The sequence below is a fragment of the Lepidochelys kempii genome, chromosome 3 (assembly GCF_965140285.1).
Source record: "Lepidochelys kempii isolate rLepKem1 chromosome 3, rLepKem1.hap1, whole genome shotgun sequence".
NCBI classification, from domain to species: domain Eukaryota; kingdom Metazoa; phylum Chordata; order Testudines; family Cheloniidae; genus Lepidochelys; species Lepidochelys kempii.
Window position 1 is genome coordinate 18,929,936 of NC_136382.1, and position 13,459 is coordinate 18,943,394.

The 13,459-nt window shown below is 39.8% G+C and overlaps 1 protein-coding gene across 1 annotated transcript in view; it reads left to right on the forward strand.

Annotated features, from left to right (window-relative positions):
• Positions 1–5,134, forward strand: part of WDCP (WD repeat and coiled coil containing) — a 38,107-nt gene extending 32,973 nt beyond the window's left edge. The window contains exon 3 of the mRNA XM_073335351.1: positions 4,968–5,134. Within this exon, the coding sequence (XP_073191452.1) occupies positions 4,968–5,134 (167 nt within the window). The remainder of the gene's footprint in view (positions 1–4,967) is intronic.
• The last annotated feature ends 8,325 nt before the right edge of the window (positions 5,135–13,459 follow it).

The window sequence follows — 13,459 nt, forward strand, 5'->3', positions numbered from 1 at the left end:
GTCAGTGAGGACAGACCAGTGTAGGAAAATCTGCACAGCACCTGCTTACACTAGACCTGATTCATCCTGGTGCTGATGCTGAGATCAGTGCAAAAACTGAGAATGGTGTCTCCCTGAAACTGGTTTGGTTTTGGGCTGCCTTAACTTTTACCCTGGCTGCAGTGATCTCTCTGAGTAGCTCCAGCAGCCAAGCATGGGTGGGACATAAAACATCTCTCCCTCTGTCAGCATACCTCTTGTACTGGAGGTGGCTGCAGGTGGTGGAGTAGAGCCAACTATGCCAACTGTTCACCTGCTGGGGAGGCCCTCTGTGGAATTGGTATTTTCAGAGAGATCCCTCTGCAGCAACACAAAGTGGCTTTAGCATGGGGAGGAGGTGATGAATTCCCATCTTTGGCCAGCACTACCAGTTCTTGATTTTAAGAGCACCAAATTCACCTGTTTAATTTAAAAAAAAAAAAAAGACATGGAGAGATTATGAAAATGAACAAGAAAGGCTGATAATTTAGTTAACATCAACACTCTTCATTTTGATGCCCCAGGTTTTACAGAAGACAAATGCCACAACACAGAAGCACCTACAGATGTCTCTTCTGTCCAGTGTGCTGTTACACTCTTACAAATGGACTCCTTTTTTGAAAGAGCAAAGGGAATTGTTGAACCAAGAATCCCTCTCAAACCATGCAAAATTTACCAGATTCAGAGCAGAGGGATTTATGTGATTCTTCAATCAATTGAAGAACTGACCGGGAGTGGGGGCAGGTTGCACTCCCTGAGTTTTCCTTTGAGTCTGGGATTCAGGTGAGCTACAAAGCTCAAAGTATAATCCATCAAAATTGCTGAGTTTCACCTAGTTTTGCATTGAAACTCTGTAAAACCACAAGTTTTGCATAGTTTTGACACAAAACCATGAGATGGCCTGGGCACAAGTGACATGTTTGTGAACATTAGCAGACTGTACTACGAATGTGGGGTGATTTTCCAGTTTGCAACAGAACACAAAAAGTGCACTGAAGGGTTAACAGAAATGTTACTCAGCACCATCCCATCCTCTAATGCCACATAATTTGATGGGACACTTTGACAAATGTCCTTAGTTTGCAGCGATGGTTTCCATTTTTTTTTCTTTTGAATGAACATTTTGAAATGCTAATCTGCAACAGTGGGCCAAATTCATACTGATGCAAACCCACTGAAATGAATGGAATTACATCAGGAATGAACTTAGCCTTGCCCTGTGCTTCAAGTCCAGTAGCATAATGCCATTACCCTCACTAAATACAGCCTGTCAAATACAGCATTGGTAACAGCACATATTTGGAGGTCTCAGTCTTCTGCAGGTCATCTGTAATAATTATGTAAAGTAAAGGAGTATTTTTAAGATTACTTTTTGCACCACCCTATCTCTAAGTAACAAAACATTTTGTGGGATATAATATAACACGAGTGTTAACTTATTGCAATTGTTTTGATTTTTTCAAACTTTCAAATGAATGGGGATAAAAACTCACAAGAGAATAAAAAAGCAGGTTTTATCAGTTTGGTTGATAATACCGTTCTGTTGGTTTGTGTGGCAGCATTTCCAATTACAGCCCTCTAGTTTATAGACTCCAAAATCTGTCCAGAATTAGAAAGAAGGTATTAACAGAAAAAGATTAAATGTTCATGGCTGGGAATGACAATCTTCTTATGATGTTATAGGTGACATGACAACATGAAATAGTGAAGCAGCTTGTGAAAGTACTTAGTTAATAACATAAGGAAAGGTGATTTTGCTTTGCCAAATACACGATGTTGCAACTGAAAAAAAAATCAAGCACAGGGTTTTAGGGTTTTTACACTTCCTTTTTCCATAATCTTTTTCATTTTGAGTAGAAAAGTAAATTTATAAGAACTATCAAAATATACACAATGAAACATAGCCTACCAAAGATGCTATTCAAGGTCCTCTATTCCATAATAACGGGACAAGTAGGCCTTATCAATAATATGGCACACAGAGGTTCCCAGAGTGGTACTGCTGTCAGTGCTCTTTCTTCTGAAATGTCCAACTAAATAAAACAAAGGATATACAGACAAATCGTTATATATGTGTATGTTATGTCTTCCGATAACAAATAGGTAGCCCATTAGGGAAAAGACCCACTAGCAGTAAACAAACACAGTAAATATTGCTTTATTTTAAAAGGTGACTTACAAAGGAAAGAAAATAGGTTAGTATTCTTTTCTGCGTCTATATGATGCATGAAGCAAGCCTGAATGGTTTTGATTTTCTTTCTTTATTTCTTCTTTTTTTTTCTGCTTTTTCTTTTTTTTTAAAAAAAAACATTAGAAATTCAGATCTGTCTACCCTATATTTTCATGAGAAACTTTGGACAACTGGAGAGCTAATAGGTTTACGATATCAGAAATACTATATAGGTGAAACATAATTAATTGAGAGGAGAAGTGATTTTTATTCAGTCAGTTTAAAAATCTTGTTATTGTTATCACCTATTTAATATAAATGCCCGAGAAACACTTGGGAGAAAAGACATCTTTGTCAGAGATTCAACAACCCACCTCTTCAACTAAGGACTACGAAAGCTCAAAATCCCCATTTCTGAGACCTCTAACAAGTCATCCCACAAACCCACTAAGAACAAGACTTGACAGTCCTGATATTTCTAAGGTAAAAACCAAGCAATAGTAAAAACCAGACATACAAAAACAAAACCCTTTCAAGACTTCTTTATATCATAATTAGGGCTGTCAAGTGATTAAAAAAATAAATAATGATTAATCACATAATTAAAAAAATTAATTGTGATTAATCGCACTGTTAAACAATAATAGAATGCCATTTATTTAAATATTTTTGGATGTTTTCTACATTTTCAAATATATTGATTTCAATTACAAAACAGAATACAAAGTGTACAGTGCTCACTTTATATTTATTTTTGATTACAAGTATATGTAAAAAAAACAAAAGAAACAGTATTTTTCAATTCACCTAATACAAGTACTGTAGTGCAATCTCGTTATCATGAAAGTTGAACTTACATATGTACAGTTATGTACTAAAAAAACTACATTCAAAAATAAAACAAAGTCCACTGAGTCCTACTTCTTCTTCAGCCAATCGCTCAAACAAACAAATTTGTTTACATTTGCAGGAGATAATGCCCACTTCCTGTTTACAGCATCACCTGAAAGTGAGAACAGGTGTTCTCATGGTACTGTTGAAGCCGGCATCGCAAGATATTTACCTGCCAGATGCGCTGAAAATTCATATGTCCCTTCATGCTTCAACCACCATTCCAGGGGATATGCATCCATACTGATGATGGTTCTGCTCGATAATGATCCAAAGCAGTGCAGACAGACGCACGTTCATTTTCATTATCTGAGTCAGATGCCACCAGCAGATTTTCTTTTTTGGTCGTTCGGGTTCTGTAGTTTCTGCATTGGAGTGTTGCTCTTTTAAGACTTTTGAAAGCATGCTCCACACCTCATCCCTCTCAGATTTTGGGAAGGCACTTCAGATTCTTAAATGTTGGGTGAGTGCTGTAGCTATCTTTAGAAATCTCACATCAGTACCTTCTTTGTGTTTTGTGAAATCTGCAGCGAAAGTGTTCTTAAAATGAACAACATGTGCTGGGTCATCATCTGAGACTGCTATAACATGAAATATATGGCAGAATGTGGGTCAAACAGAGCAGGGGACATGCAATTCCCCCCCACACACACACCCCAAAGGAGTTCAGTCACATATTTAATTAATGCATTACTTTTTTAATGAGCGTTATCAGCATGGAAGCATGTCGTCTGGAATGGTGGCTGAAGCATGAAGGGGCATACAAATGTTTAGCATATCTGGCACGTAAATACCTTGCAATGCTGGCTACAAAAGTGCCTTGCAAATGCCTGTTCTTACTTTTTGGTGACATTGTAAATAAGAAGAGGGCAGTATTATCTCCTTTAAATGTAAACAAACTTGCTTGTCTTAGCGATTAGCTGAACAAGAAGTCAGACTGAGTGGACTTGTAGGCTCTGAAGTTTTACATAGTTTTGTTTTTGAGTGCAGTTATGTAACAAAAAATTCTACATTTGTAAGTTGCACTTTCACGACAAAGAGATTGTATTACAGTACTTGTATGAAGTGAATTGAAAAATACTATTTCTTTTCTTTATCATTTTTACAGTGCAAATATTTGTTATCAAAAATAATATACTTTGATTTCAATTACAACACAGAATATAATATATATGAAAATGTAGAAAAAACATTCAAAATATTTAATAAATTTCAATTGGTATACTATTGTTTAACAGTGTGATTAAAACTGTGATTAATCATGATTAATTTTTTTGAGTTAATCATGTGAGTTAGCTGTGATTAATTGACCACCCTAATCATAATTAGGAGTGGGAAAAAGTACAAAGTCATTTTTTTCTTCTGCATGTCACCAGAATTTAGAGCTGCTGAACAGTGCTGGATTGAAAGCCCTAGAGATGGAAGTTTCTATTTATCTCCAAAACAAACATAGCACAGGTAGTTTCTTAATATTGTATTTTAATTTTTGTCATTCCTTCATCATTTGGGAGGAGGGAATGAGTAGATGGAGGAGCAGAAGTAGATGGCATTGGAGCACAGGTTAGCTGTGGAAGGCTAGACAAAAAAGTTTTGAGGAGGAAAGTGGGGGTGCTTAGGGGGCATCGACATCAGCAAAAACTGAATTTGTTTTTCAGGGTTTGTAAAAATGCCTGAGGCCTTTGTACACTAGGACTTCGATTAATGTTACCATTGAGGAAGCTTCACTTACAGTGGATTGCCAGATATGAATTCTGCTAGTATAGACAAGGTTTTAATGCAGGGGAAAAGGAAGAATAATATGCTGGACGTCCTATTTTAAAGTGTGATTGTATATTGTATGTAAGCACATCAGTACATTCATTTTCTTTAATGCTCAATTTCTTTATAGGTTCTTCTTGGATTGTTCTCACTGCAGACAGTGAAGGCTTTGTTCCATTAATGTTCAAAGCAAAGCAAGAGATAATCATAAGGGATGGAAGTGACAGTTCAGAAGCCTGTGGAAGTCACTCCTGCAAAAACAGCATTTCTATGCAACCACCAAGCAGTGTGACGTAATTTCAGGATGAAGAATGAGAATGCCCTTCTGTTATGAGACCATAAAAAAAGACATTCTGCAGTATCAGAAACTGCATGACTAGAAAACTGTCTCCCATACATTCAGTGCGTTGAAACTATAATGCATGTGGCACAGTTCCACAGTAGTTAGATTCTATCTGGGCTTCCGTGGTCCGTTCTGCAAGATCAGATCTAGATTCATGTCTGTTTCATCTGACACTAATAATGCTTGTGGCAGGATTTGAGCAGTGGGTGAGGAAAGACTGTTCCTCTGTAGCTGGTACTTTAATTCTGTTCAAGATATTCTTGGAGTGGCAAGTTAAAATCATGTGATGACAATAATGGATAAATATCAAGAGTGGGTGGGGCAATTTAGCAGTAACAGGTACACATTTTGCACTAAAAGCTGGTGTTACTGAAGAAAGTTTTTTAAAGTTCATTTCTGTTTATTAACATACACAGAAAGCAATCACTTTTTTGGCTTGGCAAGAGCTTGCTGCTCCAGTGGATCCTAGAGAAACTTGCACCATTTTGGAGAAATACATGATTTTTATGTGAAGATGCATGACTGTTAAAAGAGCTCTGTCAGTGTCTCATCTGGCATGAGGATCTGTATAGCGGAACCCAGGAAAACAACTATTTAGCATGCAACAAAGAAAAAAAATAACAAGGTAAAGCAAGGATCAAAGACATTTGAAGACACTATTACATATTACAAGCACATCCTGGGAGCAGTTGGACAGATTTGTGGGAGCTCAAACGATTATGAGGATGAGAGAAGGAACAACAAAGGAATTGAATAAACTCACTGTTTTTCCAGGAAGTAGGGAGGGAAGGGTGAAGTGTTATAGTCCATTCTGTGTGCAGGCTCCTGTTTGTCATACTGGGTATGCACTGACAGAAAGTATGGAGAGGCATACCTGTTTCATCCTTCATTCCTTGAGCACAAAGGATGAATTTTTATGTAATCTTTTTCCTACAAGTTTTAGTCCTTAAATCTGTTAAAAGCATTTATCGTCACAGTTTGAATCTTTGTCTTTGTGAATATCTCTGAGAAGTGTTTTCCCTGCACCTTGGGAACCATGGTAACATTGTTTATATAGCAGACATATGGTAAAATCTATGTGATAAACTGCATTTATCATACAACTCATTTCACTTGCAGTCTCCCCATTAATGAATCTCCTCCTGGGACTTATTCTAACATTCCATAGTGCTGCGCAATAAAAGACATGTTTCTTTCTATTCCCCCAAAGTGTGGGATTTCTCTTTCAAAATTACATAGGCCCATGGCTCAAGATGGGCAATAATCAGTCTTCTGCCAATGAAAGGTGTTAGGATATAGATATACAGGCCTATCTGCAAAGGCCTATATTTTAAGAATTTAGGTATATGTTTATTATTTAGCTAGTTATAGAGGTATAAAAGAAAGAAAGAATCAAAATCACTGTCTGCCTGTATAAGGCCTTTTCTCACTGTGACATCTGAGGCCCTGTTCTTAGGCTAAGGCCTTTGGCTAAGCAGCAGAGGCAGCCATAAGCTGGGACGCGAACGGTCACATCCTTACATTCCAAACTGGTCACATTGAAAGAAGGTGCTATTGGGCTGTTAGGAATACAATCCTGTCCTGATAATGCCTATCACCTCCAGAGAAAGGGAAGTGCCTAGAAGACGTAAAAGGAAACTTAGTTTGATAGCATCCTGTCTGGCAAGAACTTACTTATCAATAGCTGGGATGTGAATTCCTCATTTATTTCAGGAGCTTCTAACAAAGTGGCTGATGCACTCTCTGGTGAAAGCTTTCCAAAATCAGCTGGTTAAAATCGTCCTTAAGATGTGGAAAATATTCTTAGACTTTATACAGTTAATAGTATATTTAGAGATGCATGTGTCTTATTAACTCTGTTTTCTCCTAGAGCTCCAGGAAGAAATCACAGCCAGTGTTTCACCCTATCTGTGATTTGGGATGGGGTGGTGTCATCAATATAAAGGGAAGGGTGACCATCTTTCTGTATACAGTGCTATAAAATCTCTCCTGGCCAGAGGCAAAATCCTTTCACCTGTAAAGGGTTAAGAAGCTAAGGTAACCCCGCTGGCACCTGACCCAAAATGGCCAATGAGGGGACAAGATTCTTTCATATCTGGAGGGGGGGACAAAGGGTTTTGTCTGTCTGTGTGATACCTTTGCTGGGAACAGATCAAGGATGCAAGCCTTCCAACTCCTGTAAAGTTAGTAAGTAATCTAGCTAGAATATGCATTAGATTTTCTTTTGTTTTTTGGCTTATGAAATTTGCTGTGCTGGAGGGAATGTGTAGTCCTGTTTTTGTAACTTAAGGTTTTGCCTAGAGGGATTCTCTATGTTTTGAATCTGATTACCCTGTAAAGTATTTACCATCCATTTAAAGAGGTGATTCTTTTACCTTTTCTTTAAATAAAATTCTTCTTTTAAGAACCTGATTGATTTTTCATTGTTTTTACGATCCAAGGGTTTGGGTCTGTGTTCACCTGTAGCAATTGGTGAGGATATTATTATTAAGCCTTCCCCAGGAAAGGGGTTGTAGGGATTGGGGGAAGAGGTCTCAAAGTGGTCTCTTTCCCTGTTCTTTGTTTAAATCGCTTGATGGTGGCAGTGTGTCAGGTTTTTAACCTAAGCTGGTTCTCCAGGCAACAAAGTAATCTGTGCCTTGGGGATGTTTTTAACCTAAGCTGGTAAGAATAAGCTTAGGGGGTCTTTCATGCAGGTCCCCACATCTGTACCCTAGAGTTCAGAGTGGGGAAGGAACCTTGAAACCTCTCATTTTATTTGTTGTTCTATCACTGTAGTCCCCATTTCCCTACTGTTTGTCTGTATAATCTCTGTCGGATTCTGTGATCGTTTCTGTCTACTGTATAATTAATTTGCTAGGTGTAAACTAATTAAGGTGGTGGGATATAATTGGTTAAATATGTTACAATATGTTACAATATGTTAGGATTGGTTAGTTAAATTTCAGTAAAATGATTGGTTAAGGTATAGCTAAGCAGAACTCAAGTTTTACAATATAGTCTGCAGTCAATCAGGAAGAAAAGGGGGGAATGGGAATGGGGGTGGGGGAATTGGAATCATGTTTTGCTAAAGGGGGGAATGGGAACAGGGACACAGGCAAGTTTCTGTGGTGTCAGAGCTGGGAAGGGGGACACTAAGGAAGGAAATTGGAATCATTGCTTGCTGGAAGTTCACCCCAATAAACATTGAATTGTTTGCACCTTTGGACTTTGGGTATTGTTGCTCTCTGTTCATGCGACAAGGACCAGGGAAGTGAGCGGGTGAAGGAATAAGCCCCCTAACAAAAGGTTTAAGGTTCAATATCACATGGCTTATCAGGGCCAGCAATGGAAGCCTTAAACCATCAATTTAAAGGCAAGAATTTCTCTACCCCTTTCCCAGTAGCATATGGCTAATCCTGGTAGGTCACAAGATCTTGGACCTTAAAATCCCAGCATTGCTAGGGGAAAAAAAGTATGTAAAAATAATTTTAGGTAATTTTTAGAGATTTTTAAAATGTGGCCTCTCCAAGTCCAGTACCATTGTACTCTTATACTAAAGTACTCTCTGCCCCTTAACACTGGGTAAAGGGGCCAAAGCAGCATATAGGGCTCTAAAAATCTCAAATCCAGCTGGGGGCCAATTCCTTGAGAGCAGCCAATTCCTTGAGAGCAGCCAATTCCTTGAGAGGCTTTCTGAGGACTCTTTATAAGCCCTGGTATAGGAGATGTGTTGGGTGTGGGGCTGGAAGCAGGAAGTGTGTGTCAACAGCTGGCCCGTAGCATGCAACACTGTGGAAATGCCAGGCAGCAGTGCAGTCCACAGGGCAGCCCAGGGAGGCAGCTGTAACTTAGACAGGCTCCCTAATTTACACCAGGGGCCACTCCACCCACCAGAACAACCAGGGGTCAAGAAGGCACAAAGATGCTTTAAAGCCACCTTAGCAGCACCCATTCCACCTGGGCTGCAAGTTCTATGCTGCACCTTTTAGAATAGCAAAAACAACAAGGAGTCCTTGTGGCACTTTAGAGACCAACAAATTTATTTGGGCATAAGCTTTCATGGGCTAAAACCCACTTCATCAGATGCAGGGAGTGGAACATACAGTAGGGAGGTATAAATACACAGCATATGAAAAGATGGGAGTTGCCTTATCAAGCGTGTGTGGTGGGGTCAGTGCTAACGAGCCAATTCAATTTAAGTTGGAAGTAGGCAATTCTCAACAGTTGACCAAAAGGAGTGGAAGTCACTTTTTTAATGTTAATGAGGCCAATGTAAACAAGGTGGCCCATTTCAAACAACTGACATGAAGGTGTGAGTATTTAGCAAGGGGAAATTAGTTTTTGTAAAAACAAGGAGGAGTACTTGTGAATAGCAGTATCATCGTTGCACTGCCAGAAAAGGGTGATCTTACTCCATGCACTCACTGGAGAGGTACTGTGCTATTATTAGACCTGGGCAAAGTACCGGCTACTGTTATGCTGAATAGAATGAACAAGACAGTGGATGAAATGTTACGAGAAGAATAGGCTTGGAGATCATGTTGCGAACAGATACTCACTCTTCAACAGATCATCAGCAAAGCTACTGTTTGGCAAAGCCCCATCTCAATCAACTTTAAGAAAGAACAAGATAGTATCCACAGAGAGACACTGTGGAATATTGCTAGCAGTTAATACCAGACAAGCTGATCAACATAATAAGGAGTTGATATGATGGAAGCAGATGTGTAGTAAGATCAGATACCGGGCTGGGTGAGTGGTTTGATATTATAACTGAAGTTATAAGGGTGTGTATTATCACCAATCTTTTTTGCATTAGCTATACACTGTGTGATGAGCAACAAAAGGTGTAAAATGGGATAGTGGAGATGAGTTACATGATGTTGGCTTTGCCAACAACATTGCTTTACTAAGTACGACGGGGAACAGAATTATTGCCCTCATGTCAGAGAGAGAAGAGCAAGCAGCCAAAATTGGATTGAAAGTAAATGCAGATAAAACCAAAATTATGAAGATAGGAACTTGGACAACAGATGCAAAGGTGTATGTGAATGGAAAATAAATCGAAGGGGTAGAAGAGTTCTGTAACCAGGAAGTGTGATGACATTTGAAGGTGGCTAAGATAAAGATTTCATAAGAGATTAGGAAAAGCAAACACCATTTTTGAAAGGATTAACAACGTCTGGTCAAACAGAAGTCTCCACATCAAACTAAAGGTCAGATTATACCATGGAATTGTACTGAGCATGCTACTGTACAGAGCAAAGACATGACCAGTGATAGTGGCTAACAAAAAAAGATTGGAGTCTGGCTGTAATGGGAGCCCTCATCCCTAGAGTGCCCCCTGGCAGCTCAGAGCAGTGCCACCTTTGCATCCCTGCCTCAGTTTCCCCTGAATGAGGGTTTTAATAAATCCAATAAAGCTTATATCTTGAACAGCAGGATCTAGTTTATTCAACCCCAAAGACAGAACATCACACAAATAGGCCTCCCCCTCACCTTCTCTATTTGCAGGGAGGAGGGGCTGGGTAACCCTTAGTAAACCTAAAATGTAGCATTCACATAGTGCAGTCCTCTAGTGTAGGTAGACCATAACAGATGTTACTCAAGTTGAACATATGAGCTGCTTTTCCATTACCTCACACAAAAGAGCACTGCACCCACACACACACACGGTTGTGGGTTAGCGATTTTGTGCCTTTGATTTTTTACCAACCTGAGGTCATTCCACAACGTCTCAGATTCACTTTGCTGAGATTTACTTTTCCCCCTGGTGCTCTCATCTAGTAGAGAATTGCCAGTATCTTGCAATTACTGACATTTGGATGCGCTTACTGCAATACAACCTCTTTTTGCAGGCAGCCAAAATTGTCCTTGAACTTTATGTCTCCACTATTATTTGACACATACGTATCAGCAGCCAGGTGTGATCAAATGTTTGGTGGCATGTGCTGCCAATACTTCAGTATTGGCACAGAAAGACTTCCTGCAGAGGAGATGACATTTGCAATGTTATGAAAACTTGCCACCGAAAACCATCCGTGCCTGACAACCTATGTCCTTTGGCAAGGAGCCATCCAACTTGTCAGCAGACACCATGCTATCTTAACAGACGAGAGTGAATGCAGCCAAGAAAGGAATATATCTCAGTGTAATACTAGACACAAAACTGATTCATAGCTCCAGAAAAAAGGCAAACCAGAATTTCACGTTAGAGACCCCAATCATTTCCTTTAAATCAAACTAAGACTTAAACATTTACAAACAGGAAAAACATTAATGGTTTGTAAGAAGGCAACATACTAAGAGAATGTAACATCTTATGGAGATATTTGTGATAATTTTGTTAACTTTCAGAAGAAAAGAAATGAAAAGTTGGACATGATAAAAGGCACTAGCCATATAATTCAATTTTAGTCTTCTGTAATGATTACTTTTCACAACAGGAAAATCCTTTTGTTACAAACTGTTCGCTCTTTAGAGACTAACACATTTATTTGGGTATCAGCTTTCGTGGGCTAAAACCCACTTCATCAGATGCATGGAGTGAAAAGTATGGTAGGCAGGTATATATATGTTACAGCACATGAAAAGATGGGAGTTGCCTTACCAAGTTGGGGGTCAGTGCTAACGGGGCCAATTCAATCATTGACCCCACACTTGGTAAGGCAACTCCCATCTTTTCGTGTGCTGTAATATATATACCTGCCTACCGTATTTTTCACTCCATGCATCTGATGAAGTGGGTTTTAGCCCACGAAAGTTGATGCCCAAATAAATTTGTTAGTCTCTAAGGTGCCACAAGGATTCCTCCTTGTTTTTGCTGATACAGACGAACACAGCTATCCCTCTGAAACCTGTTCACTCTTTGTTTCATATATTTCTGAGTTTTGGGAAAGTGGCTTGTACCTCTTTGTTCAGTTGATCTGAAACATAAAAGAACCCTCTTAGAATTCTATGATCTTCTCTCTGAAACATGAGGGTTCAAATCTTGGCTGCTAACCAATCATCAGCAGGTGTTCTTAAATTACATACAAGTATTGTTGTGCTGTGAGGTACTGGTGATTACAACAACCTCTTTGAGACTGGATGTGAGCACACCCTTCAATTAACATAACTGTGACGAGAATCACAAGCCCCACAGCTAAGAAAAAAGGGGTTGTGAAAAATGTGAACCCACCAGGTAGTTTTGGCTGAAGTGGAGGGGTTTTGTTGAGTATCTTTTGGGCAAGCGTTCGCATGACTGCGAGGGACAGCAGAACGAGAGAGACTTAGGGCCTCAGCAAGAAAGCCAAGCAAGCAGCCTGTAAGTATGGTGAGACCCTTGAGAACTCTAGAGAGCGATTGAGGTTGGAGGTGATGGCTGAATGAAACATCAGCCTGTAAACTAAGAAACTGTTCCTTTTGGTTTTGGTCCCTCCTGTGTTTGGAAGAGGACTTTGTATGTTCCTTGTAAGTAAGCAAGATTGCATCAAAGAAAACACCAGACTCCATCAGCAATTTCTACACCCAACTGGGACATGCCCAGGGACCCAAACTTTGACTAGTCACCGGAGTCAACATGGGATAACAGTATATCTAATGTGTCCATCACTGTTATGTTCCCTATGTGGCACTTCCAGCCCAGCTTCATGCCCAAAATTATTTTCACTGAATTAATAATTTAAACAAATAAAAACAAGCCTACTGACATTAAGTTTTAACATTTTTTCCAAACAGCCTTTATTTGGGGCCTAAACTACCTGACAGTGCCCCTGTAAACTCTCCCTTCAGATGTAATGGCAGGCACTCACCCTGGGAACCCCAGTGTGGAACCGCAGTTAAATTTCTGCCTCGGTTTCCCAAGTTCAATGCAGTTTGTATGCAGCCTTCAGGGAAGAGGGGTAGTATATGGTATGGTATGTAAACAAGCCTTCTTCTGCTGTAAGTCCTCAGGCTTCTCCACTGCCTGCAGCTTTGCAGTCTCTCCCCTGTTAATTCAGGGTATCTCCCAAGCCTTCCTGCCCAGAGAGCTTTACAGTCTCTCTCCTCTGGTGCGTTCTCTCTTTGTGTACTGTGCACAGTTCCTCTCCCCAAGAGACATGACTGGAAATAGCTTCCTACCCAGCTTCCCCAAGGAGTTCTCTCCCCAAGAGCTTCCCCTCTCTGTTCTGGGCTCCTGCCTGAGCCCTCATAACCCTTTAAAAGTGTTCCTTAACTAATTAACTACCACCCAGCTACTTATCCAATTAACCATCCACAGGTGGATCTGGGTTGGTTCATTCTCTTTAGTGGAGCCTGTCACAGGGAGGCTGGGA